The sequence below is a fragment of the Oncorhynchus clarkii genome, chromosome 12 (genome assembly GCF_045791955.1).
Source record: "Oncorhynchus clarkii lewisi isolate Uvic-CL-2024 chromosome 12, UVic_Ocla_1.0, whole genome shotgun sequence".
Taxonomy (NCBI): Eukaryota; Metazoa; Chordata; class Actinopteri; order Salmoniformes; family Salmonidae; genus Oncorhynchus; species Oncorhynchus clarkii.
In genome coordinates this window covers 21,728,255-21,755,496 of record NC_092158.1, presented here as the reverse complement: position 1 = coordinate 21,755,496, position 27,242 = coordinate 21,728,255, and the positions used below count along the sequence as shown (strand labels likewise).

Here is a 27,242-nt window from a genome sequence, read left to right as displayed (position 1 = left end):
CGTCAATAACGGATTATAGCGGTCCTTGGCTGGTATGGTTACACGTGGTCTGCGTTTGAGAGGCTGGTTGGACATACTCTCTAAAACGACATTGGAGGCAGCTTATGGTAGAGAAATGAACATTAAATTATCTTGCAACAGCTCTGCAGTCAGCATGCCACCTGCACGCTCCCTCAAAACTTCCTCTGTGGAATTGTGACAAAACTGTACATTTTAAAGTGGTGTTTTATTGTCCTCAGCACAAGGTGCACCTGTAAGGTGGATGGATTATATTCGCAAAGGAGAAATGCTCACTAACAGGGATGTAAACGAATTTGTGCCAAAAATTTGAGAAAAATATGTTTTTTGTGCGTGTGCAAAATGTCTAGGATTTTTTATTCCAGCTCATGAAACATGGGGCCAACACTTTACATGTTACATGTTATATTGTGTGTGTGTGTGTGTGTGTGTGTGTGTGTGTGTGTGTGTGTGTGTATATATATATATACACACCTGTGTGTCATATATATATATTGAGTATATAAAGCTCTTTCCATGACATAGACTGACCAGGTGAATCCAGGTGAAATCTATGATCCCTTATTGATGTCACTTGTTAAATCCACTTCAATCAGTGTAGATGAAGGGGAGCAGACAAGTTAAAGAAGGATTTTTAAGCCTTGAGACATGGAACGCTTCCGACACCTTGTAGAGTCCATGCCCCGATAAATTGAGGCTGGTCTGAGGGAAGAAGTGGGGTTGAGGCGGGGTGCAACTCAATATTAGGAAGGCATTCCTAATGTTTGATATATTCAGTGTATATAAAACATTAAGAATACCTGCTCTTTCCATTCACATTTCCAGGTGAATCCAGGTGAAAGCTATAATCCGTTATTGACCCCATTTGTTAAATCCACTTCAATCAGTGTAGAATAAGGGGAGGAGACAGGTTAAAGAAGGATTTTTAGGCCTTGACACAATTGAGACATGGATTGTGTATGTGTGCCATTTAGAGGGTGAATGGGCAAGACAAAAGATGTAAGTGCCTTTGAACAGTGTATGATAGTAGGTGCCCGGCACACTTGTATGTGTCAAGAGCTGCAACGCTGTTGGGTTTTTCACGCTCAACTGTTTTGCTTGTGTATCAAGAATGATCCACCACCCAAAGGACATCCAGCCATTGGCTTCAACATGGGCCAGCATACCTGTGGAAAGCTTTCGACACCTTGTGGAGTCTATGCATTGACAAATTGAGGCTGTTCTAAGAGCAAAAGTAGGAGGGTGTTCCTTATATTTTGTACACTCAGTGAACACAGTACAGAAACAAAGACGACAAGTAAAGACGCAAAAATGTTGTTTTTAGAAAGAAACACAAAAACAATATAACCAAAGAATAATCATTTGTGAGTGTGTTTACAGTGTGTGTTAGAGTGTGTGTGTGTGAGCGTCCATCTATCACTTAACATACACGTCAGTGCATACACACAAATAGTAGGTCACATGGGGGAGAGGCGTTGTGCCGTGAGGTGTTGCTTTATTTGTTTTCTGAAATCAGGTTTGCTGTTCCCTTGCGCTATGTGAGCTGGAAGAGCTCACTAGGTTATACACATAGCTACCGTTTAGGTTGTCTGGTAGGAGCGTGACTGACTCCAAGCTAGGGGCTTTATTCCGCTAGCTGTCAGTGGCTCACTCCACACCGCAGTGGAGACGGCAGTAGAGATGGCAAGGTTCCCTGGGTGTGCTGCTAACATGCTTTGTGCATTAAGAAGATCCTTGACTGATGCTGCGACACGGTACTCCACTGCAACCATTCAATCTCTGCTGTAGCCACACATGTATATTTACCCTTCACCTCCCCCAAACATTGTATAGAAACACAATCCACACACACTGTGTTATAACTATACTATAGAAACACAATCCACACACACTGTGTTATAACTATACTATAGAAACACAATCCACACACACTGTGTTATAACTATACTATAGAAACACAATCCACACACTGTGTTATAACTATACTATAGAAACACAATCCACACACACTGTGTTATAACTATACTATAGAAACACAATCCAGACACTGTGTTATAACTATACTATAGAAACACAATCCAGACACTGTGTTATAACTATACTATAGAAACACAATCCACACACTGTGTTATAACTATACTATAGAAACACAATCCACACACTGTGTTATAACTATACTATAGAAACACAATCCAGACACTGTGTTATAACTATACTATAGAAACACAATCCAAACACACTGTGTTATAACTATACTATAGAAACACAATCCACACACTGTGTTATAACTATACTATAGAAACACAATCCACACACTGTGTTATAACTATACTATAGAAACACAATCCAGACACACTGTGTTATAACTATACTATAGAAACACAATCCACACACTGTGTTATAACTATACTATAGAAACACAATCCACACACACTGTGTTATAACTATACTATAGAAACACAATCCAGACACTGTGTTATAACTATACTATAGAAACACAATCCACACACTGTGTTATAACTATACTATAGAAACACAATCCACACACACTGTGTTATAACTATACTATAGAAACACAATCCAGACACACTGTGTTATAACTATACTATAGAAACACAATCCACACACACTGTGTTATAACTATACTATAGAAACACAATCCAGACACACTGTGTTATAACTATACTATAGAAACACAATCCACACACTGTGTTATAACTATACTATAGAAACACAATCCACACACTGTGTTATAACTATACTATAGAAACACAATCCAGACACTGTGTTATAACTATACTATAGAAACACAATCCACACACTGTGTTATAACTATACTATAGAAACACAATCCACACACTGTGTTATAACTATACTATAGAAACACAATCCACACACTGTGTTATAACTATACTATAGAAACACAATCCAGACACACTGTGTTATAACTATACTATAGAAACACAATCCACACACTGTGTTATAACTATACTATAGAAACACAATCCAGACACTGTGTTATAACTATACTATAGAAACACAATCCAGACACACTGTGTTATAACTATACTATAGAAACACAATCCACACACACTGTGTTATAACTATACTATAGAAACACAAGGATGTATTTTAAGCCTAAAAGCAATGGTGCTGATTTAAATTATATCACCTTACACCTGTTTTAGTAATTTTTGTTTTATGATAATATTATCTAATCGTCATGATAAAAGTAATAAAATGCTTCAGTACCAGTGCTATCATTACATAACAAATTCCAAACTCAGTGAATATTTGAGCTTAATTAACTTGGACCATATGCTACCCTATGATGATGTGTGTGCATGTGCAAAGGCAATTGTTTGACATTTCACATCAAAGCAGAAAGCGTGGGAGGCATCAGCTTTTCAATGCTCACTGACACAGATTTGTCCAGTGCGCAGGAAGAATTGCACACGTTATGTATGAGAGCCATCAAAGACAGCTCTGGGTGAACAGGGTGTGTAACTCCATATACAGTCCTGTATGTTTCTTTTTAACTTACACATTTAAAAGGCCTCTGTGTTTAAAGGGATACTTCAGGATTTTAGCATGCTAGTAGATACCCATAGACCTTCAGTCATTGTGCTAACGCTAGTTAGCATTGGCTTGTGAAACTACCTTTAACTTCCTTCATACTGGATGGACACAGAAACATCTGACTCTGGAGAAAGTCCCAAAGTATCTCTTTAAGAATACGTTTTTGTCATTTCAAAGGGGAATCATTTTGCGGTCATCGTTGCTATAGTTGTTGTTAAAGATTATGTTGCTGGGAAAAGTGAAAAGGGCTCCAGATACTTATTGTGGTTTGCAATAACATCAACTCCAGGCACGTGAAAATGAGTTTGTGTACACTTAATATATATGTTCATTTCCCTCACTCCCTAGCTGGCATGTCTATAACTTAGTCTCAAAATGGCATTCAGAGAAGTAGCATAATAGGAAGTGATTTTCTACAAAAGTCTGATTTCCAACTACGTTTACTCAGCTTGGCGGAATCAGGCATGAGCTCTGACCTCCACCACTGTAAACAGACCCAGCATGGGGGAAGCGTGCAGATTGACTACCAATCTGACCATAGATTGGCTCATCCTGGGTCCCTATGTTGGCTCAGCACATTCTGTGATTTCCCTTAATGGTCCCCATCTGGGTCAGTGATTAGAGTGCTGGTGATGTGGAGACACATTCTGTTACTGTACATTTACTAGATGGTTCAATGTGAGGAGCACTGTGGGCTGGTTTCCTGGACACAGATTACACCTGCTCAGGCGTTCTGTCACTAAACACCTTCTAAAGTCCTTCTTCTCCTCATTATCTTTCCCACTCCCTTCCTTTCGCCGTCCTCTCTTCTTAATCATTTTCTTCATTACCACCCTCTCCTCCTCATCCTCTCTGTTAGTAATGCGTGAGAGCTCCACAGGCCGTGGAGTCCTTCGTGTTTAGTTAAGGATCTCAGAGAGACGCCTGCAGACCATTGAGACAATTGCATCACATCTCCTCTTTGATTTGTGCAAATCAAATCCCAGATCCACATGAGAGCATGGTGACATTGCTTCCTCCTACTGAAGCTGGCAACAATGCGGCACTCTCCACTAATCCAACATGTCACTTCTCTATCTAAACGTTATTAACATTATTTAGCACAAAACACTCAGAACAGAAATCAGGCCATGTTCACAGTGGGGAGGGCAGAGGGCACTCACTCAACCATTCACTCACTCACAAGCAAAATCAGGGGATGCCATTGGAAATGACTTGAAATACTAACTTGAATTGACTCTCTGTAATTGTATTGGGCCGGTCTGATTTCCCCTGATGCTGTGAGCCAGTCTAGTTTCTTGGAAAACAGGAGGTATTCCTAGGTAGGGGATGACCTCTGCTGCTAGGAGGGATAATGGTGAGTGTATTGACTCAGGGCGAGGCGAGAGCAAGTGATTAGTATGGTGAGGAGGAGGAGGAGGAGGAGGAGGGGGCTGGGGAGGTGGCTGGTTGTCAGCAGGTGATGGTGGATCACTGAGCATTACTTATGCTGAATGTTGGTTTGTGGTGGGATTAATGGACAACTGTAATAACAGTCATGGATTCATGTAATGATAATTCACCCACTCAGACTCTACATCCTAAATTAGAATGGTTGGCAGAGAGTGAGATGCATTCACTTTAAGGAATTCAAATCACAGAGGGGAGTGTGGTCACGAGGTAGTTAGCAAACTGAGTGTGGGGTCATGTTCCAGTGGTTTCACTTTTTGACTAATGTGAAAGTACAGCATCGCATCCTTGAATTCTGACCTAATCTTTACTTCATTATCTGGATAGAAGCTATTCTGTTATAATGCTAAAGCTTTAGAGATAAAGATCATGGTCAAATCTTAAGTGAGTAATCCTGCTGTTAACTTTTAAATGATTGGAATGAATTATCCAAAGAGAGTATAAAGATTTTCAAGCTAATAACAATGAATCTATTTTTTGAAAACATATACACTGTATATTTCTTCTGTATTTCAGTAACAAGAAGCTCCGGACTCCTCCCAACTATTTCATCATGAATCTGGCAGTGAGTGACTTCCTCATGGCCATCACACAGTCCCCTATCTTCTTTGTCAACTGTCTCTACAAGGAGTGGGTTTTTGGAGAAACAGGTACTTTTACCTTCATCCCATAACTTTGGTAAAATAACGCATCAAATCAGTGGTCTTAATGGAAAGCTTCAGCTACTTTGGTATTTGGAGCTGAATTACACTATCCATGCTGAACAAAAAATACAAATTAATTATGTGGAAATTCCATCTCTCTGCATCACAAATGTTCTTTCCTGTGAGATTACTCAGATTGTAAGAACTCTAAATGATTTCTGTACAGGCTGTAAGATGTACGCCTTCTGTGGGGCCTTATTTGGGATCACCTCCATGATCAACCTGCTGGCTATCTCCATTGACCGCTACATCGTCATCACCAAGCCCCTACAGGCCCTCCACTGGACCTCTAAACGCCGCACCTCCGTTGTCATCGTCATTGTCTGGCTCTACTCGCTGGCCTGGAGCCTGGCGCCTCTCTTTGGCTGGAGTGAGTTCCCTCCACTAGAGCCATCCTTTTGGGTGCCAGTTTTCTGACTGTTTCTGCTCCCTTGCCAATGTGTTAGGGAATAGTCATTCCATGTGCTAGACAATCACACATTTGCTAGACAATGACACTAATAGAGTTGGCAAGAGTCCAAACAGATCTCGGACCAGACTACCATCCTTTTATCTTATCTCTACAACGCTCTCACTTCCCATCACTCTTCTTTGTCTCTCTGCAGATACAATGATCTCCTCTCTCTTTCTCAAACACCTGATCTCCAACCCTGACACTTACCCTGACCGTAGCCTTAATCCCAACCCTAACCCCAACCCCAACTGGAACCCTAACCTTAACCCCAACCCCAACACTAATCTTAACCCATTGCCCCTCACCAGGTTCTTATATCCCTGAGGGCCTGATGACCTCCTGTACGTGGGATTATGTGACCTCCACACCAGCCAATAGGAGTTATACTCTCATGCTATGCATCTTTGTGTTCTTCATCCCACTGGGCATCATCTCCTACTGCTACCTCTGCATGTTCCTGGCCATACGCACTGCCAGTAGGTAAGCTGATACATTCACACAACCATGCAGTGGTGGAAAAAGTACTCACTTGTCATACTTGAGTAAAAGTAAAGATACCTTAAAAACCTCTTAAGGATCTGCCCCTTTTTAAAATTTTTGCCTAAAATTGCCTGTAGCTCAGGACTTGAAGCAAGGATATGCATAACACTTTTAAGTTTGTGGAAATGTAAAATGAACGTAGTATAATATAACACATTAGATCTGGTAAAAGATAATACAAAAAAAAAACATGCGCTTTTTTGTATTGTTTTGTACCATAATCTTTGAAATGCAAGAGAAAGTCCAAAATGTATTAATACAGCCCAGGCGCAATGTAAATGTTGGCCACTGGATGGCAGCAGTGTATGTGCAACATCTTAGACTGATCCAATGAAACATTGCATTTCTGTTCAAAACGTTGTATCAAGACTGCCCAAATGTGCCGAATTGGTTTATTAATAACTTTTCAAGTTCATGACTGTGCACTTTCCTCAAACAATAGCATGGTATTCTTTCACTGTAATAGCTAATGTAAATTGGACAGTACAGTTAGCTTAAATTCTTGTTAATTTTTCTGCCAATATCAGATACAGTTGAAGTCTGAAGTTCACATACACTTAGGTTGGAGTCATTAAAACTCGTTTTTCAACCACTCCACAAATTTCTTGTTAACAAACTATAGTTTTGGCAAGTTTTGTGCATGACACAAGTAATTTTTCCAACAATTGTTCACAGACAGATTATTTCACTTATTATTCACTGTATTACAATTCCAGTGGTTCAGAAGTTTACATACACTAAATTGACTGTGTCTTTAAACAGATTGGAAGATTAAATGTCAGGAATTGTGAAAAACTGAGTTTAAATGTATTTGACTAAGGTGTATGTAAACTTCCTACTTCAACTGTATGTCTTTGTCCTGGAAAATGTTCTTGTTACTTCCAACCTCATGCTAATTGCATTAGCCTATATTAGCTCAGCCATCCCGTGGGGGACCCAGCATTTCTGTAGAGCTGTGGTTCCCAAACTTTTTATGGTCCCAAAAATTCAACCTCCTGCTGTAGTACGCCCTCTAGCACCAGGCCTACCTCGGCCAAAGCCGGACGACGCTGGGCCAATTGTGCGCCGCCCTATGGGACTCCCAATCACGTCCGGATGTGATACAGCCTGGATTCGACCAGGGACTGTAGTAGAGGTCGACCGATTATGATTTTTCAACGCCGATACCAATACCGATTATTGGAGGACCGAAAAAAACAATATTGATTATTGGAGGACCAAAAAAAGCCGATACCGATTAATCGGACAATTTTTTTAAATGTATTTGTAATAATGACAATTACAACAATACTGAATGAACACTTATTTTAATTTAATATAATACATCAATAAAATCAATTTACCCTCAAGTAAATAATGAAACATGTTCAATTTGGTTTAAATAATGCAAAAACAAAGTGTTGGAGAAGAAAGTAAAAGTGCAATATGTGCTATGTAAGAAAGCTAACGTCTCCTTGCTCCTCCCTGGGCTCGAACCAACAACACAACGACAACAGCCACCATCGAAGCAGTGTTACAAATGCAAAGCAAGGGGAACAACGACTAGAAGGCTCCGAGCGAGTGACGTTTGAAACGCTATTAGCGCGCGCTAACTAGCTAGCCATTTCACTTCGGTTACACCAGCCTCATCTCGGGAGTTGATAGGCTTGAAGTCATAAACAGCGCAATGCTTGACGCACAACGAAGAGCTGCTGGCAAAACACCCGAAAGTGCTGTTTGAATGAATGTTTACGCGCCTGCTTCTGCCAACCACCGCTCAGTCAGATACTTAGATGCTTGTATGCTCAGTCAGATTATATGCAACGCAGGACACGCTAGATAATATCTAGTAATATCATCAACCATGTGTAGTTAACTAGTGATTATGATTGTTTTTTATAAGATAAGTTTAATGCTAGCTAGCAACTTACCTTGGCTTACTGCATTTGCGTAACAGGCAGTCTCCTTGTGGAGTGCAACAAGAGAGAGGCAGGTCGTTATTGCGTTGCACTAGTTAACTGTAAGGTTGCAAGATTGGATACCCCGAGCTGACAGGGTGAAAATCTGTCTTTCTGCCCCTGAACGAGGCAGTTAACCCACTGTTCCTAGGCCGTCATTGAAAATAAGAATGTGTTCTTAACTAACTTAGTTAAATAAAGGTCTAAAAAAATAAATAATAATAATAATACATTTAAAAATATATATATATTTTTAAATCGGCAAATCTGCGCCCAAAAACACAGATTTCCGATTGTTATGAAAACTTGAAATCGGCCATAATTAAATCGGCCATTCCGATTAATCGGCCAACCTCTAGATTGTAGTGACGCCTCTTGCACTGAGATGCAGTCTTCACTGACATTTTCAACCTCTCTCTGTCTGAGTCTGTAATAAAACATGTTTTAAGCAGACCACCATTGTGCCTGTGCCCAAGAACACTAAGGTAACATGCCTAAATGACTACCGACCCGTAGCACTCACGTCTGTAGCCACGAAGTGCTTTGAAAGGCTGGTCATGGCTCACATCAATACCATTATCCTAGAAACGCTAGATCCACTCCAATGTGCATACCGTCCCAACAGATCCACAGGTGATGCAATCTCTATTGCACTCCACCCTGCCCTTTCCCACCTGGACAAAAGGAACACCTCTGTGAGAATGCTATTTATTGACTACAGGCACGACTCCAACACCCTCATTAAGTTTGCAGATGACACAACAGTGGTAGGCCTGATCACCGACAACAATGAGACAGCCTATAGGGAGGTGGTCAGAGACCTGGCCATGTGGTGCCAGGGCAACAACATCTTCCTCAACGTGATCAAGACAAAGGAGATGATTGTGGACTCCAATAAAAGGAGGATCGAGCATGCCCCCATTCTCATTGACGGGGCTGCAGTGGAGCATCTTCAAGATTCTTGGTGTCCACATCACCAACAAACTAACATGGTCCAAGCACACCAAGACAGTCGTGAAGAGGGCATGACAAAACCTATTCCCTCTCAGGAGACTGAAAAGATTTGGCTTGGGTCCTCAGATCCTCAAAAGGTTCTACAGCTGCACCATCGAGAGCATCCTGACTGGTTGCATCACTGCCTGGTATGGCAACTGCTCGGCCTCCGACCGCAAGGCACTACACACGGAAGCAGAACTCCAATCTTTCCTAGAGGGAATCTCGCTACCTAAACTATCAGAGACCGACCAAGAAGATCTCAACTCCCCCTTCACTCCTGAGGAGATCCTGTAGGCAATTAGCTCCATGCCACCTAATAAGTCCCCAGGCCCAGATGGATTCCCCAGAGAGTTCTACAATGCTGGAGGATTTTTGCAAAAACGGAGTTCTCCCAGACTCAGTGCACACAGCTTGCATTACAGTGTTGCTCAAAAATGACAAGGACCCCCTATCCTGCTCGTCCTTCCGGCCCGGCCCATAAGCTTGTTGGATTTCAACTATAAAATAATTACCAAATTGCTCGCCAAAAGACTAAACACTCTTCTTCCCAAAATAATAAAAGCGGACCAAATTGGATTTATTAGAAACAGATACTCTTCTGATAACATTCATTGTCTTTTTGATATTTTTGATCAAGTAAGATTCCCTCTGGAACGGGGCACAAGACAAGGGTGCTCGCTGTCCCCGCTGCTCTACTTGTTGGGGGCGAAGCCTCTGGCAGAGCTGATAACGCGCCGGGCTATGAGCGCGCCGGGCTATGAGTGTGCATTGGAGACATCGTGCGCATCATTGCATAACACGGTGCCTGACCAGTCACACGCTCCCCACGGTAAGCACGGGGAGTTGACTCAGGTCTCCAACCTGACTCAGCCAATCTCCTCGTGTGCCCCCGCCCCAAATTTTTTTTGGGTACCTCGTACCAGCTCCACTGTGCCAACTCCTCGTATCTGCTTTCGCCGCCTCTATCTCCTCCCTTGGACGCCGATACTCTCCAGCCTTTGCCCAGTGTCCCTTGCCTTCCAAGATCTCCTCCCATGTCCATTCCTCCAGAAAACGCTGCTCCTCCTGGCCACGCCGCTTGGTCTATTTGTGGTGGGTAGTTCTGTCACGAACATCGTCAGGGAAATGACCTGACCAAGGTGCAGAGTGGTGAGCGTACATTTTTTTTTATTAAGAATGTTGCCAACAAAAACAAGAAACAACAAAACGAACGTGAAGCTTACTAGGGCTATACAGGCCACTAACAAAGTCAACTACCCACAACTAAGGTAGAAAAACAGGCTGCCTAAGTATGATTCCCAATCAGAGACAACTATAGACAGCTATCCCTGATTGAGAACCATACCCGGCCAAAACATAGAACCAGAAAACATAGAAATAAAGAAACTAGAATGCCCACCCTAGTCACAGGGGCGTGAGCTTGAGGTCATTTGCACACAAACATTTTTACAATGATGGAAAGATATGTGTGTTGTCCTCGTTAATGCAGACAGAGAAGAGCTCCAATTTCTTAATCTTTGCCTCAATTTTGTTCGGTCACATTGAATATAGTTGTGGAGAGTCCCTGTAATCCTGGATTCAAATCATTCAGGCGAGAGAAACATCTCCCAGATAGGCCAGTCGTGTGAGAAACTCGTCATCATACAAGCGGTCAGACAAGTGAAAATGATGGTCAGTAAAGAAAACACTTTAAGTTATACTTAATCCTTTGTCCCTTGATAACCAGCACACTTCTGTATGTCCATATCATTTCATAATGCCCATATCATTGCATAATGCAGAAAATACATGAGAGTTCAGGGGCATTGCTTTAATTAGGGCTGAGATCCCGTTAACGGGATCGATATGACAGAAGCCAAAAGTACAGAAGCCAAAAGTACAATTAAAATTCCTCAAACATACATATATCTTATACCATTTCAAAGGTAATCTTGTTGTTAATCCCACCACAGTGTCCGATTTCAAATAGGCTTTACAGCGAAAGCACCACAAACGATTATGTTAGGTCAGAGCCAAGTCACAGAAAAACAGAGCCATTTTTCCAGCCAAAGAGTGGAGTCACAAAAATCAGAAATAGAGTGATTAATTCTAACCTTTGATGATCTTCATCAGATGACACTCATAGGACTTCATGTTACACAATACATGTATGTTTTGTTCGATAAAGTGCATATTTATATAAAAAAATCTCAGTATAAGTTGGCGCGTTATGTTCAGTAGTTCCAAAAACATCTGGTGATTTTGCAGAGAGCCACATCAATTTACAGAAATACTCATTATAAATGTTGATGAAAAGTGTTATACATGGAAATATAGATAAACTTCTCCTTAATGCAACCGCTGTGTCAGATTTCAAAAAAGATTTACGGAAAACGCAAACCATGCAATAATCTGAGTACGGCGCTCAGAGACCCAACAAGCCAAAAAGATATCCGCCATATTGTGCAGTCAACAGAAGTCAGAAATAACATTATAAATATTCACTTACCTTTGATGATCTTCATTAGAATGCACTCCCAGGAATCCCAGTTCCACAATAAATGTTTTATTTGTTTGATAATGTCCATCCTTTATGTCCAAATAGCTACTTTTGTTATCGCGTTTGGTAAACAAATCAAAATTCACGAAGCGCATTCACTAGTTGCAGACGAAATGTCAAAAAGTTCTGTTACAGTCCGTAGAAACACGTCAAACGATGTATAGAATCAATCTTTAGGACGTGTTTAACATAAATCTTCAATAATGTTCCAACTGGATAATTCCTTTGTCTTCAGGAAAGGAAGTGGAAACGGGAGGTACCTCTCATGTGAATGCGCGCGTGACCAGTTCGTGGCTGCTAGCAGACCTCTGACTCATTCCCCTCTCATTCAGCCCTTCACAGTAGAAGCCTCAAACAAGTTTCTAAAGATGGTTGACATCTAGTGGAAGCCTTAGGAAGTGCAACATGACCAATATCCCACTGTATCTTTAATAGGGGCTGAGTTGAAATCGACCAACCTCAGATTTCCCACTTCCTGGTTGGATTTTTTCTCAGGTTTTTGCCTGCCATATGAGTTCTGTTATACTCACAGACATCATTCAAACAGTTTTAAAAACTTCAGAGTGTTTTCTATCCAAATATACTAATAATATGCATATATTAGCAACTGGGACTCAGGAGCAGGCAGTTTACTCTGGCACCTCTGGGCACCTTATTCATTCAAGCTACTCAATACTGCCCCCAGCAATAAGAAGTTAACAAAGTTAACCATTTTCACTGTAGTGTTTTAAACGTCTTTCAAGCTGTCAGGCATTCCCTTGGCAGAGCCTCTCGGTGGACGCTGCAATGTACGCAAGTGGCATCGGAAGCAACTGCTTGCATGCGCGTTACCACTCCACTATGTCTCCCTGTCATGGCTTTTGCGCCTTCAGTACAGATACCAACACATCTTGACCACCAAAGTCCATTTGATGTCACAAAGCTGTCCAGTATTTTAAAAATATCCTCTCCTGTTTCCAGTGGTTTGCAGAGAGGATGTCTTAATTGACCAGCCATAAACGTAATGGACCTATACCAGGAGCTGTGCCAGGCCCGCCACGTCTGTTGACTCATCCAGCTGTAACGCATAGAATTCACTGGCTTGTATGCGAAGCAGTGATTGTTTCAAAACATCTCCTGCCATGTCACTGATGCGTCGTGAAACAGTGTTGTTTGATGAAGGCATTGTATGTATAGTTTTTGGGCCTTTTCTCCCAGCATTGTCCCAGCCATATCCGAGACAGCAGGAAGAATTTAGTCCTCCACAATAGCTTCACTGAAGCTAGAGACTCATTTTTAACATTGTAATCTTTATTTAACCAGGTAAGCTAGTTGAGAACAAGTTCTCATTTACAACTGCGACCTGGCCAAGATAAAGCAAAGCGACACAAACAACACAGAGTTACACATGGAATAAACAAGCGTACAGTCAATAACACAATAGAAAAAAACAACGTCTGTATACAGTGTGTGCAAATGGTGTGAAGAGGTAGGCAATAAATAGGCCATTATCATCAAGGCAAAGGGTGGCTACTTTGAAGAATCTCAAATATAAAATATATTTGCATTTGTTTAACACTTTTTTGCTTACTACATGATTCAATATGTGTTATTTCATAGTTTTGATAGTTTTGTCATCACTATTATTCTACAAGGTAGAAAATAGTAAAAATAAAGAAAAACCTTAAATGAGTAGGTGTGTCCAAACTTTTGAGTGACACACACACACACACGCACACGCACACAATCAAACACACACACACACTCATATGCACACACACACAATCAAACACACATCCAGATGATGGGGCCCTATGGCTGTCTGTCTTCCTCTGACATTTTCTCGATCCCCTCTCCATTGCCCACAGAGACATGGAGAAACTGGGCAGTCAGGTGAGGAAGTCCACCCTCATCCAGCAGCAGTCCATCAAGACAGAGTGGAAGCTGGCCAAGATCGCCTTTGTGGTCATCATCGTCTATGTGATGTCCTGGTCTCCCTACGCCAGCGTCACCCTCATCGCCTGGGCTGGGTAACTATGGAGTGGGGTTCAGTTCCCATATTCATAAAGCGTTTCAGTAGAATTGCTGAACTAGGATAAGTTTATCCTGTTTTTAGATCATTTTGAATAAGATGACATGGATACATGGGGAACTGATCCTTGATCAGCACTCGTACTCTTTATGAATTACGCGCAAAGATCTACACTACATGGCCAAAAGTCATGGGCATTAATATGGAGTTTGTCCCCCCTTTGCTGCTATAACAGCCTCCACTCTTCTGGGAAGACTTTCCATTAGATGCTGGAACATTGCTGCGAGACTTGCTTCCATTCAGCCACAAGAGCATTAGTGAGATTGGGCACTGATGTTGGGCGATTAGGCCTGGCTCGCAGTCAGTGTTTCCATTAATCCCAAAGGTGTTCGATGGGGCTCTGTGGAGGCCAGACAAGTTCTTCCATACCGATCTCAACAAACCATTTCTGTTTGGACCTCGCTTTGTTCAGGGCCTTCCCCAAACTGTTGTCACAAAGTTGGAAGCACAGAGTCGTCTAGAATGTAATTTTATTCTGTCGCGTTAAGATTTCCCTTCACTGGAAATAAATTGCCTAGCCCTAATCATAAAAAACAGCCCCAGACCATTATTCCTACTCCACCAAACTTTACAGTTGGCACTATGCATTCGGGCAGGCTAGCGTTCTCCTGGCATCCGCAAAACTCAGATTCATCCATCGGACAGCCAGATGGTGAAGCGTGATTCATCACTTCAGAGAACGCGTTTCTACTGCTCCAGAGTCCAATGGCAGTGAGCTTTACACCACTCCAGCCGACGCTTGGTATTTCGTATGGTGATCTTAGTCTTGTGTGTGGCAGCTTGGCCATGGAAACCAATTTCATGAACAGTTCTTGTGCTGACGTTGCTTCCAGAGGCAGTTTGGAACTTGGTAGTGAGTGTTGAAACAGAGGACAGATGATTTTTACGCGTTACGCGCTTCAGCACTTACCGGACCCGTTCCGTGAGCTTGTGCGGCCTACCACTTTGCGTCTGAGCCATTGTTACTCCTAGACATTTCCACTTCACAATAGCAGCACTTACAGTTGACCGGAGCAGCTCTAACAGGGCAGAAATTTGATGAACTGTCTTGTTGAAAGTCACTGAGCTCTTCAGTACGGGCCATTCTACTGCCAGTGTTTGTCTATGGAGATTGAATGGCTGTGTGCTCAATTTTTTTTTACACCTGTCAGCAACATGTGTGGCTGAAATAACCGAAGCCAGTAATTTGAAGGGGTGACCATATACTTTTGGCCATGTAGTGTACTTGTTGAGACACTTAGGCAACGATTATAGTTCGAGGGCATGTGATCTGGGTATGAATGATCAGGAGGCATGAATAGGGGTTTTATCTGACTGTGTTGATTCAGATATGAAGCTGAGAATTTTTGTACTGCAGAACTTTGGGGTAATGCCGAAGAATCGGTGATACATTCTCTACGAATCTCACTCCAAATCCTCAGAGTAAGGCTGGGATTGGTTCCGAATAGCAGGCACGTCTGTCGAAGAGGTGAGAGTCTGAGACAGACTGTTTTGGGAGTTTCGATAACGTTGTTTGAAACAGAGACTGTTTGAAACAGATGGCTTTGAGAGTTTTGTATGGGGAGCGTCCTGTACGTACTGCAGCAGCTTGGCCATGAGTGTACTGCTAAGGCCTTGCTCACACCTCCAGGAGAGTGGATGTGAAGAGAGGAAGTGTAGTCTGTCGGAGAGAAAGGGATAATTAAGAGTATGATTCCTCATGCTCATTCCGTAACACTTTTGGGCCACTGCCGAGCCATACAAACAGGCTGCACAGGAGCTACCTAGGCAGACAATGCCAACAGAGTGACCAAGGCACAGACGAGCAGGGACTGACCAACGCATGACTGACCATCCACAGACATACTGTACACACACATACAGTTAAGACTCCAATCGTATTGTTAGATGGTGGAAGCAGAGCAGAATGGAATACTGCCATGTGTCAGAAAAACCTGAATGGTTCAGATAACTTGACATACCTGTGAGGCTTGTAGTGTCCTATTCATGTTATCTCTCCTTTCAGCTATGGACGTGCCCTCAGCCCCTACTCCAAGGCTGTCCCTGCTGTCATTGCCAAAGCCTCAGCCATCTATAACCCTTTCATCTATGCCATCATCCACTCTAAGTACAGGTGAGTACAGCCATCTCAATGTCTCTCTCCATTAGGGCACAGCTCAAAACATCTTGGAAGAATCTCAGTCGCTCCTCACGTCTTTTCTCGCCTCCTTCACAAAACGATTTGAAGGTCAGAGGGGAGGGACCTCTAGCTTTCTCATACAATGGGTTTTGAGAAGAAGGCGAGAAGAGAGGTTGCAAGGAGTACGCAGTTGAGATTCTCCCCTAGTTATGTACTGTCCAAACCTGTCAAAACCTAATGTTTGTTTTGGCAAGTTGCCCCCAGGGCTCCTTTGGTGTGATTGGGCTTGGCCATCCAGATGAGACTCTTGTAACAACTGACTTGTTAACTTACAACTGACTTAGGTGATGATGACAGTAGGGAGGGTTTGGTGTACTGTATGCTTGACATTCTATCCCTCCTTCCCCTTGCCACTCCCCTTTCCTTTCTCCTTTGTTGACTCTCCCATACAGAGACACTCTGGCAGAGAAAGTTCCCTGTCTGCACTTCCTGGCCCAACCCCTCAGGAAAGGCTGTATCTCTATGTCCAACAGCGAGTCCTCCTTCAGGGACCCTATGCTCAGCAGACAGTCCTCCACCTCCAAGACCAAGTTTCATAAAGTGTCCTCCATGTCCACCGGAGACACAGTGAGTTGTTGTGCTTACAGTACCAGTCAAAAGTTGGACACACCTACTCATTCAAGTGTTTTTCTTCACTTTTACTATTTTATACATTGTAGAATAAGAGTGAAGACATCAAAACTAAACTATGAAATAACACATATGGAATCATGTAGTAACCAAAAACCAAAAAAAATATTTGAGATTCTTCAAAGTAGCCACCCTTTGACTTGATGACAGCTTTGCACACTCTTGGCATTCTCTCAACCAGCGTCATGAGGTAGTCACCTGGAATGCATTTAAATGAACAGGTGTGCCATGTTAAAAGTTAATTTGTGGAATTTCTTTCCTTCTTAATGCGTTTGAGCCAATCAGTTGCGTTGTGACAAGGTATGGAGGTATACAGAAGATAGCCCTATTTGGTGAAAGACCAAGTCCATATTATGGCAAGAACAGCTTAAATAAGCAAGGAGAAATGACAGTCCATCATTACTTAAAGACATGAAGGTCAGTCAATATGGAACATTTCAAGAACTTTAAACGTTTCCTCAACTGCAGTCGCAAAAGCCATCAAGCATGATGATGAAACTGGCTCTCATGAGGACCGCCACAGGAATGGAAGACCCAGAGTTACCTCTGCTGTAGAGGATAAGTTCATTAGCGTTAACTGTACCTCAGATTGCAGCCCAAATAAATGCTTCACAGAGTTCAAGTAACAGACACATCTGAACTGTTCAGAGGAGACTATGTGAATCAAGCCTTCATGGTCAGTTTGCAGCAAAGAAACCACTACTTGAGGACACCAATAAGAAGAAGAGACTTGCTTGGGCCAAGAAACATTAGACCGGTGGAAATCTGTCCTTTGGTTTGATGAGTCCAAATCTTTGATTTTTGGTTCCAACCTCCTTGTCTTTGTGAGATGCAGGGTAGGTGAATGGATGATCTCCTTATGTGTAGTTCCCACTGTGAAGCATGGAGGAGGAGGTGTGGGGGTGTGGGGGTGCTTTGCTGGTAACACTGTTTGTGATTTATTTAGAATTCAAGGCACACTTAGCAAGCATGGCTACCACAGCATTCTGCAGCAATAGGCCATCCCATCTGGTTTGTGCTTAGTTGGACTATCATTTGTTTTTCAAGAGGACAATGACCCACCTCCAGGTTGTGTAAGGGCTATTTGACCACGAAGGAGTATGATGGAGTGCTGCATCAAATGATCTGGCCTCCACAATCACTTTACCTTCTACCCAATTGAGATGAGGTGGACCCCAGAGTAAAGGAAAAGCAGCCAACAAGTGCACAGCATATGTGGGAACTCCTTCAAGACTGTTGGAAAAGCATTTCTCATGAAGCTGGTTGAGAGAATGCCAAACGTGTGCAAAGCTGTCATCAAGTCAAAGGGTGGCTACTTTGAAGAATCTCAAACATAAAATATATTTTGATTTGTTTAACACTTTTTTGGTTACTACACGATTCCATGTGTGTCATGTCATAGTTTGTAGAAAATAGTAAAAATAAAGAAAAACTCTTGAATGAGTAGGTGTGTCCAAACTTTTGACTGGTACTGTGTATACTGTATATAACTTTTTTAACAATATCCCAAGACATATGCCATATAATGTAACAGAATTTAAGTCTAATCTCCAAATCTGTTTAAGACTTTGTCTTATGCATCCTTGGTATAACCAGGGGCGTCATGCACCCAAAAAATATAAGGTGGCACAAAATACGTGAGAATGGCCGGCGAGTGGGGCTAGGCCCCTTGTCTGTAAGTTGGAGAATTTTGCTTTGTTTTATACCTGAAACAGATTTTCCATGCAATCTAGAGCCATAATCATTATGTTTAATTCTATGTCCAAAATATATTCGTTTTTTTCTCAATATCTAAGCATACCTCTTGAGCTGTTTGTATCCTCCTGACTGGTGGTTCTTTCAAAAATAAAATAAATATGCTTCTGTGCATCTCTGCTAAAATCTGGGTAAAAGATTGAAGGACATGTGAGTCTTATTCAGTACATTTAGTTGTTGCTTGCCTTTCTCAAGTTTACCAACCTTGCCAGCAGACATGCCAGCTAAGATATTAGACAAGATAGCTACTCTAACTTGATTGATAGCCTGAAATGGCCTTTTGGTAGCTAGTTATGAGGTTGGGAGATTGGGAACCTATCTGGGCTAGCTAAAGACAAAATTGCTAAGTGGCTAGTAGTATTACAGAGAAAAAACAAACAATTGTATTTATTTATTTATTATTAAAAAATAAAATAAATAAAAGGACAAATCTGAGGGGACACGTGCCCCTGTGCCCCTATAGGCATAACACACATAAACTTCACTATGTGTTTACATGCTGGATTGGAGATCAGCTGCTGAGTGAGGACAAAGACAAAAAAACTTCTGGGGCTGAGACACAAACTCCCTGACACATCCCAGGGCTCTTTGCTAACTGGCTGTCACACACAGGCATCCAGCAGCACAGCAATAACTTTACTATGTGTACATGCTGGATTAGAGCTCAGCTGCTGAGTGGATAACTGGCTAACACACAGCAGCACACCAGGAGCTGTTGGTCTGATGATCTCTCTATCGAGGTTCTGTGTGTTTGATGTGGGAGGCCCATGGGGAGAGGTCTGTAGGGGAAATAGGTGTCCCTTCACATTACCTCTGAGCCCTTTCAGAGCTGTGTGTCCAGTGCCCACTGGTCTGGGGAGGGGTAGCAGGGCCCACGTGCCATGGGCAGGCTCAGCACTTTTATGGCTGCCGGTTCCATTTTAGACCTTCTGCAAGTGCTTAGTCCACACAAACACAACTAAACAGTAGGATGTTCATATCCTGGACCTCCTACAATTGTGTCCAAACACAAAGGATTTACCCAATAATCCCCTTTCAATTTTCGAGTTCAGTTATCTAGGCATACTTTATTGAAACTGAATGTACATTACATATACTGACCTGGCTGACTTGGACTTGGCTGACCTGGCTGACTTGGACCTGGCTGACTTGGCTGACTTGGACCTGGCTGACTTGGCTGACTTGGACGACCTGGCTGACTTGGACCTGGCTGACCTGGCTGACTTGGCTGACTTGAACCTGGCTGACTTGGCTGACTTGGACCTGGCTGACCTGGCTGACTTGGCTGACTTGGACCTGGCTGACTTGGACCTGGCTGACTTGGACCTGGCTGACTTGGGCCTGGCTGACCTGGCTGACTTGGACCTGGCTGACTTGGACCTGGCTGACTTGGCTGACTTGGACCTGGCTGACCTGGCTGACTTGGACCTGGCTGACTTGGCTGACTTGAACCTGGCTGACTTGGCTGACTTGAACCTGGCTGACCTGGCTGACTTGGACCTGGCTGACTTGGAAGTAGCTGACTTGGACCTGTGTTGTGTATAACTTTCACAGCAGGTGTGGAGTGACGTGGAGCTGGACCCCTACGACCAGCAGAGCCAGTCTCTGAGAATCAGCCACTCCTCTGGAGCTCTGAGAGTGAAGGAGTGTAGACAGTCAGCCCAGCAGCAGGCAGAAAAAGGTAAGGTACGTGTTCAATTCAATTGATTTATTTATTTATTTATTTGTCACATGCGCCGAATACAACAAGTGTAGACCTTACCGTGAAATGCTTACTTACAAGCCCTTAACCAATAGTGCAGTTCAAGAAAGAGTTAAGAAAATATTTTGAAAATAAACTAAGGTAAAAAATGATCAAAAGTAACACAATAAAATAACAATAATCAGGCTATATACAGGGGGTACAGGTACTGAGTCAATGTGCAGGTTAGTTGAGGTCATTGTTACATGTAGGTAGGGGTGAAGTGACTATGCATAGATAATAAACAGCATGTAGCAGCGGTGTAAAAACAAAGGGAGGGGGGGGGTCAATGTAAATAGTCATTTGATTAGTTGAGTTGTTCAGCAGTCTTATGGCTTGGGGCTAGAAGCTGTTAATGAGCTTTTTGGTCCTAGACTTGGCGCTCCGGTACCACTAGCCGTGCGGTAGCAGAGAAAACAGTCTATGACTTGGGTGACTGGAGTCAATTGGGTGACTCCCAAGACAATTTTTGCAGCCTTCCTCTGGCACCGCCTAGTATATAGGTTCTGGGTGGCAGGAAGCTTGGCCCAAGTGCTGTACTGGGCTCTGTAGTGCCTTACGGTCAGATGCCGAGCAGTTGCCATACCAGGCGTTGATGCAACAGGTCAGGATGCTCTCGATGGTGCAACTGTAGAACTTTTGGAGGATCTGGGGACCCATGCCAAATCTTTTCAGTCTCCTGAGTGGGAAAAGGTGTTGTCGTGCCCTCTTAACGTGCCCTCTCTTGCCAGGAGTGAGTTGGTGGTTAGAACCTTTCTAAATTTTAACTAATTAAAAGTGACGATGGTAAAAATGTCATTCACTGCCCATTAATTTGGTTCTCTAATAGTGTTTGTCTCCCTCAGGCTGCTGTCCTCAAGAGCAGCTGTGACCACGACCTAGTGTCTGAATCTGTGACCAGGGAGGAGGCTGGGGAGGGGTGGCAGGAGGAGGAGAAGACCCAGGAGATAGCCCCCCCAGTCAGCTCAGGAGGAGGTGGAGGAGCCACCCCCCTGCCGCCCCACCACCAGCCTCCTCACACCCCAGGTCCCCCAGCACCCTGAACAACAACAAACACAGAGACTCTGAGGTTCAACACATCATCATCAGCCCCTCGTCAGAGACGACGGGGCACTATACGGGGAGGAGCATGGAGCACAGACTTGTGAGGGGAACATGCTACTGGGCCTGCAGAGCTTAAACTGCTCCAATGAACTGCTGGAGTTGGTTGAAAAGTTCCTCTCTTGAAACCCCCCTGGGGAGTCTGTCTGAAGGCTTTGCTGTATGCATGATGTGTGGATGTGGTACTGTCACAATATTGTACAATACAGACAATATAGAGCAAGTGAGGATTGTCATGGTCCAAGAAGGTTATACTTATGTTAAATACAATCAGCTGTAAACAGAATCACCTTTAATCACTACTGTTCTTCAGTCGCAACGCTCTGTGTGTAGCCAATCAGCTTCTAATGCTTTCCCAACTGTCAGAGTATGTGTAATCTACTGTATGATCTTGACACACTTCTGTCCAGTGTTTGTCTTATGTATGGCCTTATGTTTTAATGACAAACAAATATCTCATGACAAACAATCCTTTGGTCTCCTACAGCAGGCTACTGAGTAGGTTGTCCTATACCTGCTTTAAGGCCTCAGTAGAATCTACCATCACCGCACAGGGACATAAGAACACTAACGACTCGGATGGACTTGTTTTTTGGTGATCAACCCAGCAGGTTGAAGGATCTTTCTGAAAGCGCGCATTCTAAAACCAAGAACCACATAATATGAGGACCAAATGATTCACCAGAAATCATTAAGACAAAAGATCCACTTGATTCAAACCAAATGATGCAGCCCAATCCAAATACAAAACATCTAGACTAGAGAGTTAGAAAGGCTCAAGCACTGTTACTATACATACGAAACACTTTCCTTAGGGTGAAACTTTGTGTAAAGGAGGAGTATAGAAAATGTAGAAAATTCGTATGATTTAACCTTTGGAAACTAAATCATATAATTACTGAAATGTTTAGAGTATTTTGTGTGTGGATGTACAAGGTTTGATTACCACTTATTTTTTCAACTGTCTACTACTGGGTTTGTAATCCCCATGGACTGTGGAGCATTTCCTTATTATCTGTCACAAGTACTGTATGTTCTGTTGTATGTGCACATGTACAGTATTTCCTGTAGGTACCAGATTACTATAAAATGATGGGTTTACACTATGTGTGGCTTTGAGAAGAAGGGTGGGGGTTTCTATATCAAACTCTGAATAAACCTGATCGAACCTAAAGTCATATTTTGGAAGGGAACTCGATGCCGGCGTGAAATTGGTTAGGTGTCTTTACCCGTGGGATATGTGTTCTTTTAGATGAGGAAATACTTTTACTGCATAAACTCAAATTGCACCCGTGTCTGCTTTCTTGAAATTCTTTCAGGTAGACCTACCAATTTGAGGCATGATAAAACGAGGAGGTTATAGTAATGGAATTGTTTCACCCTTTCTCACCCAAATTTTCTTTGAACTTCTTTCTGCTCCAGAATATCCAGAGGATTTTACAGCTTATACAGTTATATAATTGTATGAGAGCTTCCCACCATGGACGACTTCTGCAGACCAATAGCTCCAGCTTAGGCACAAAGGCATCAGAATGAGACGCTCAACCTCGTCATGCAGCAGAATGCAAGGCCCTCTCTGACCTCAGTGGACTCAAAGAGCTTAAGGGAGGCCCACCATACAACATGCTTTTCTCACATGATTATTTGTGTGTGTGTGTGTGTGTGTGTGTGTGTGTGTGTACTGTCCGTCTGTCTGTGGGAGGTGTTGAATGTGTGAAGGCTTGGCGACATGACGCTGCCTTCCCCCCTGACACAACTATTTATTGATCATATCCTTATGTAGCCTGACGGGTGTCTAAACTAAATGAGATTAACATATTGTGCAGTAGGGTTTTGATGTTTTCAATCATTTTCAATAACCACATTGGTTTGAGAGTTATGTTAGCTGATCTTGGAAAATGTATAAGCTTTTGTGGTGGTAGAAATTGACCATTGACTAGATTTAAAGACAGCAGAGCTCTGTGTTATGCTTAGTTAGTTCAGTTCATTCAAGCATGCATGCATTCAGTGGCATAGACGCACCCATTCCATGAATCATATTCGATAAACGTGAATCACTGCTGAGCAATATTGATTAAATGTCAAGTTGTGTGCTCAGTGATAATTTCTAATCTCCAGGATTGAGCACAATAATCTAGGGAACACTTCACCTAAAACAGTTGTGATGCTAATGCCCTCTACCATAAAAATGATGTAACACCTACTGTGCATTTTATTTTCAGGTATTACTGGTATTACTGGATTTCAGGTATTACTGTTATGGCATGTATGCATGTAAGTGTGCCTGTTGCTACTCTCTGTCCAGATCTTTAATGAGGGTACAGCGTGACGGTTATGAGGGTATATGGCTCTGTAGATTTGGATGTCTTCATGAGGTTGAACTATAAATCCATCCATTGCATTTTTTTGTGTGTGACTAATTTCTCTTTCTTAACATTTACAGTAGCTTGTTGCTGTTTTGGACCAGGACCAGGTGAGTGAACCGTCTGTCTCTCCACTGAATGTCATTGATCAGTTTTAAACAGAACATGCTGTAGGAGCAATCAGCAGAGAAATACAAAAATGCTACCCTTATCAACCGATGCCAGACACACGTTAAGGTTAAAACATGACTTTACAAGCTAATGATCAACTCATAAGAGTACATAATCCCCTGTATACCACCTCTGACTCCTGGGCAGCAGCTCCTCTTGTTTCAGCGTACATTGCCTCCAAGAACTTCCCCTGTTACCCTTCTGTTACGCCCAGATTATCTCCAGCTCTCAGCTCCACTCCATTCCCCTCTTTGAAGATCCTCCTGGAGCTCTTCCTATACATTTTTCATTTTGGATCTCAATTTCCTTTCATGGTGTGCCTTGTAGTTTGACTTGATGGCAAGCTCTTGAAATACCTAGAACTTTCTGAATTACGTTTTAAGACAACAAAACTAGTCTATATTTATTATTATTCTACCACAGTCAAAGCACTGGTGTTGAGTATCTCTAAGGGTATAAGAAGTACTATCTGAAGGTGGTGGTCTTCATTGCTTGTGTAACAAAGTTTTTTTTTAATCCCTTCACAGGTGCAGAGAAATAAATTATTTTGAGCAAAGAAGCAAAGGAGGAAGGCACGTATGCAATGAAAGTACAATAAGGTGAAAACAAGTCCTACTCTATTGAGCCTCACAAGACACTTATTTTTGTGTTCTTGCCATACACAAGTTGTATGGTTCTGGTCTTTAACAAGAGTTGATATATATAAAGTAGTCTGTCACTTACCAGGATCAGGGTGTGTGCATCTCCCTCTTTTAAGCTGGTACAGTTCAGGGTATTGTTGGCATTGCTGTGTGGGGATAAACTATATAGGCAGTTGGCATTGCTGCATAACATCAATCAGAGTAACTACAGTTGAAGTCGGACGTTTGCATACACCTTAGCCAAATACATCAGTTTTTCACAATTCCTGACATTTAATCCTAGTAAAAATTCCCTGTCTTAGTTCAGTTAGGATCACCACTTTATTTTAAGAATGTGAAATGTCAGAATAATAGTAGAGAGAATTATTTATTTCAGATTTTATTTATTTCATCACATTCCCAGTGGGTCAGAGGATTACATACACTGAATTAGCATTTTGTAGCATTGACTTTAAATTGTTTAACTTGGGTCAAACATTTCAGGTAGCCTTCCACAAGCTTCCCACAATAAGTTGGGTGAATTTTGGCCCATTCCTCCTGACAGAGCTGGTGTAACTGAGTCAGGTTTGTAGGCCTCCTTGCTCGAACATGTTTTTTCAGTTCTGCCCACAAATTTTCTATGGGATTGAGGTCAGGGCTTTGTGATGGCCACTCCAATAATTTGACTTTGTTGTCCTTAAGCCATTTTGCCAAAACTTTGGAAGCATGCTTGGGGTCATTGTCCATTTTGAAGACCCATTTGAAACAAAGCTTTAACTTCCTGACTGATGTCTTGAGATGTTGCTTCAATATATCCACATAATTTTCTTTCATCCTGATGCCATCCATTTTGTGAAGTACACCAGTCCCTCCTACAGCAAAGCACCCCCCCACAACATGATGCTGCCACCCCTTTGTTTCACGGTTGGGATGGTGTTCTTCGGCTTGCAAGCCTCCCCCTTTTTCCTCCAAACATAACGATGGTCATTATGGCCAAACAGTTCGATTTTTGTTTCATCAGACCAGAGGACGTTTCTCCATCAAGTACAATTTTTGTCCCCATGTGCAGTTGCAAAACGTAGTCTGTTTTTTTTATGGCAGTTTTGGAGTAGTGGCTTCTTCCTTGCTGAGCGACCTTTCAGGTTATATCTTCCTAGACGGAGGAAGTCAGAGACCTGGTCGGGTGGTGCCAGAATAACAACCTATCCCTCAATGTAACCAAGACTAAGGAGATTATTGTGGACTACAGGAAAAGGAGGACCGCGCACATCCCCATTCTCATCGACAGGGCTGTAGTGGAGCAGGTTGAGAGCTTCATGTCCCTTGGTGTCCACATCAACAAAAAACTAGAATGGTCCAAACACACCTGAGTTCCTCAAAAGGTTCTACAGCTGCAACATCGAGAGCTGGTTGCATCACTGCCTGGTAAGGCAATTGCTCGGCCTCTGACCGCAAGGCACTACAGAGGGTAGTGCGTACAGCCCAATACATCACTGGGGCTAAGCTTCCTGCCATCCAGGACCTCTACACCAGGCGGTGTCAGAGGAAGGCCCTAAAAATTGTCAAAGACCACAGCCACCCCAGTCATAGACTGTTCTCTCTGCTACCGTATGGCAAGTGGTACCAGAGTGCCAAGTCTAGGACAAAAAGGCTTCTCAACAGTTTTTACCCCCAAGCCATAAGACTCCTGAACAGGTAATCAAATGGCTACTCGGACTATTTACCCCTCTTTTTACGCTGCTGCTACTCTCTGTTTATTTTATATACATAGTCACTTTAACTATACATTCATGTACATACTACCTCAATCAGCCTGACTAACCGGTGTCTGTATGTAGCCTCGCTACTTTTATAGCCTCGCTACTGTATATAGCCTGTCTTTTTACTGTTGTTTTATTTCTTTACCTACCTATTGTTCACCTAATAGCTTATTTGTGCTATTGGTTAGAGCCTGTAAGTAAGCATTTCACTGTAAGGTCAGCGCACGTGACAAATAAACTTTGATTTGATTTGAATATAGGACTTGTTTTACTGTGGATATAGATACTTTTGTACCTGTTTCCTCCAACATCTTCACAAGGTCCTTTGCTGTTGTTCTGGGTTTCATTTGCGCTTTTCTCACCAAAGTACGTTCATTTCTAGGAGACAGAACCCGTCTCCTTCCTGGGAGGTATGACGGCTGCGTGGTCCCATGGTGTTAATACTTGCATACTATTGTTTGTACAGATGAACGTGGTACATTCAGGCGATTGGAAATTGCTCCCAAGGATGAACCAGACTTGTGGTGGTCTACAATTTTTTTTACTGAGGTCTTGGCTGATTTCTTTTGATTTTCCCATGATGTCAAGCAAAGAGGCACTGAGTTTGAAGGTAGGCCTTGAAATACATCCGGAGG

At 42.5% G+C, this 27,242-nt stretch overlaps 1 protein-coding gene across 1 annotated transcript in view; it reads left to right on the top strand.

Annotated features, from left to right (window-relative positions):
* LOC139421919 (melanopsin-B-like) overlaps positions 1-21,712 on the top strand; it is a 29,782-nt gene extending 8,070 nt beyond the window's left edge. Inside the window, exons 3-10 of the mRNA XM_071173055.1 lie at positions 5,563-5,696; positions 5,917-6,120; positions 6,513-6,684; positions 14,064-14,225; positions 16,293-16,400; positions 16,859-17,033; positions 20,406-20,537; positions 21,438-21,712. Coding sequence (XP_071029156.1) covers positions 5,563-5,696; positions 5,917-6,120; positions 6,513-6,684; positions 14,064-14,225; positions 16,293-16,400; positions 16,859-17,033; positions 20,406-20,537; positions 21,438-21,635 — 1,285 coding nt within the window. The 3' untranslated portion in view covers positions 21,636-21,712. The remainder of the gene's footprint in view (positions 1-5,562; positions 5,697-5,916; positions 6,121-6,512; positions 6,685-14,063; positions 14,226-16,292; positions 16,401-16,858; positions 17,034-20,405; positions 20,538-21,437) is intronic.
* The last annotated feature ends 5,530 nt before the right edge of the window (positions 21,713-27,242 follow it).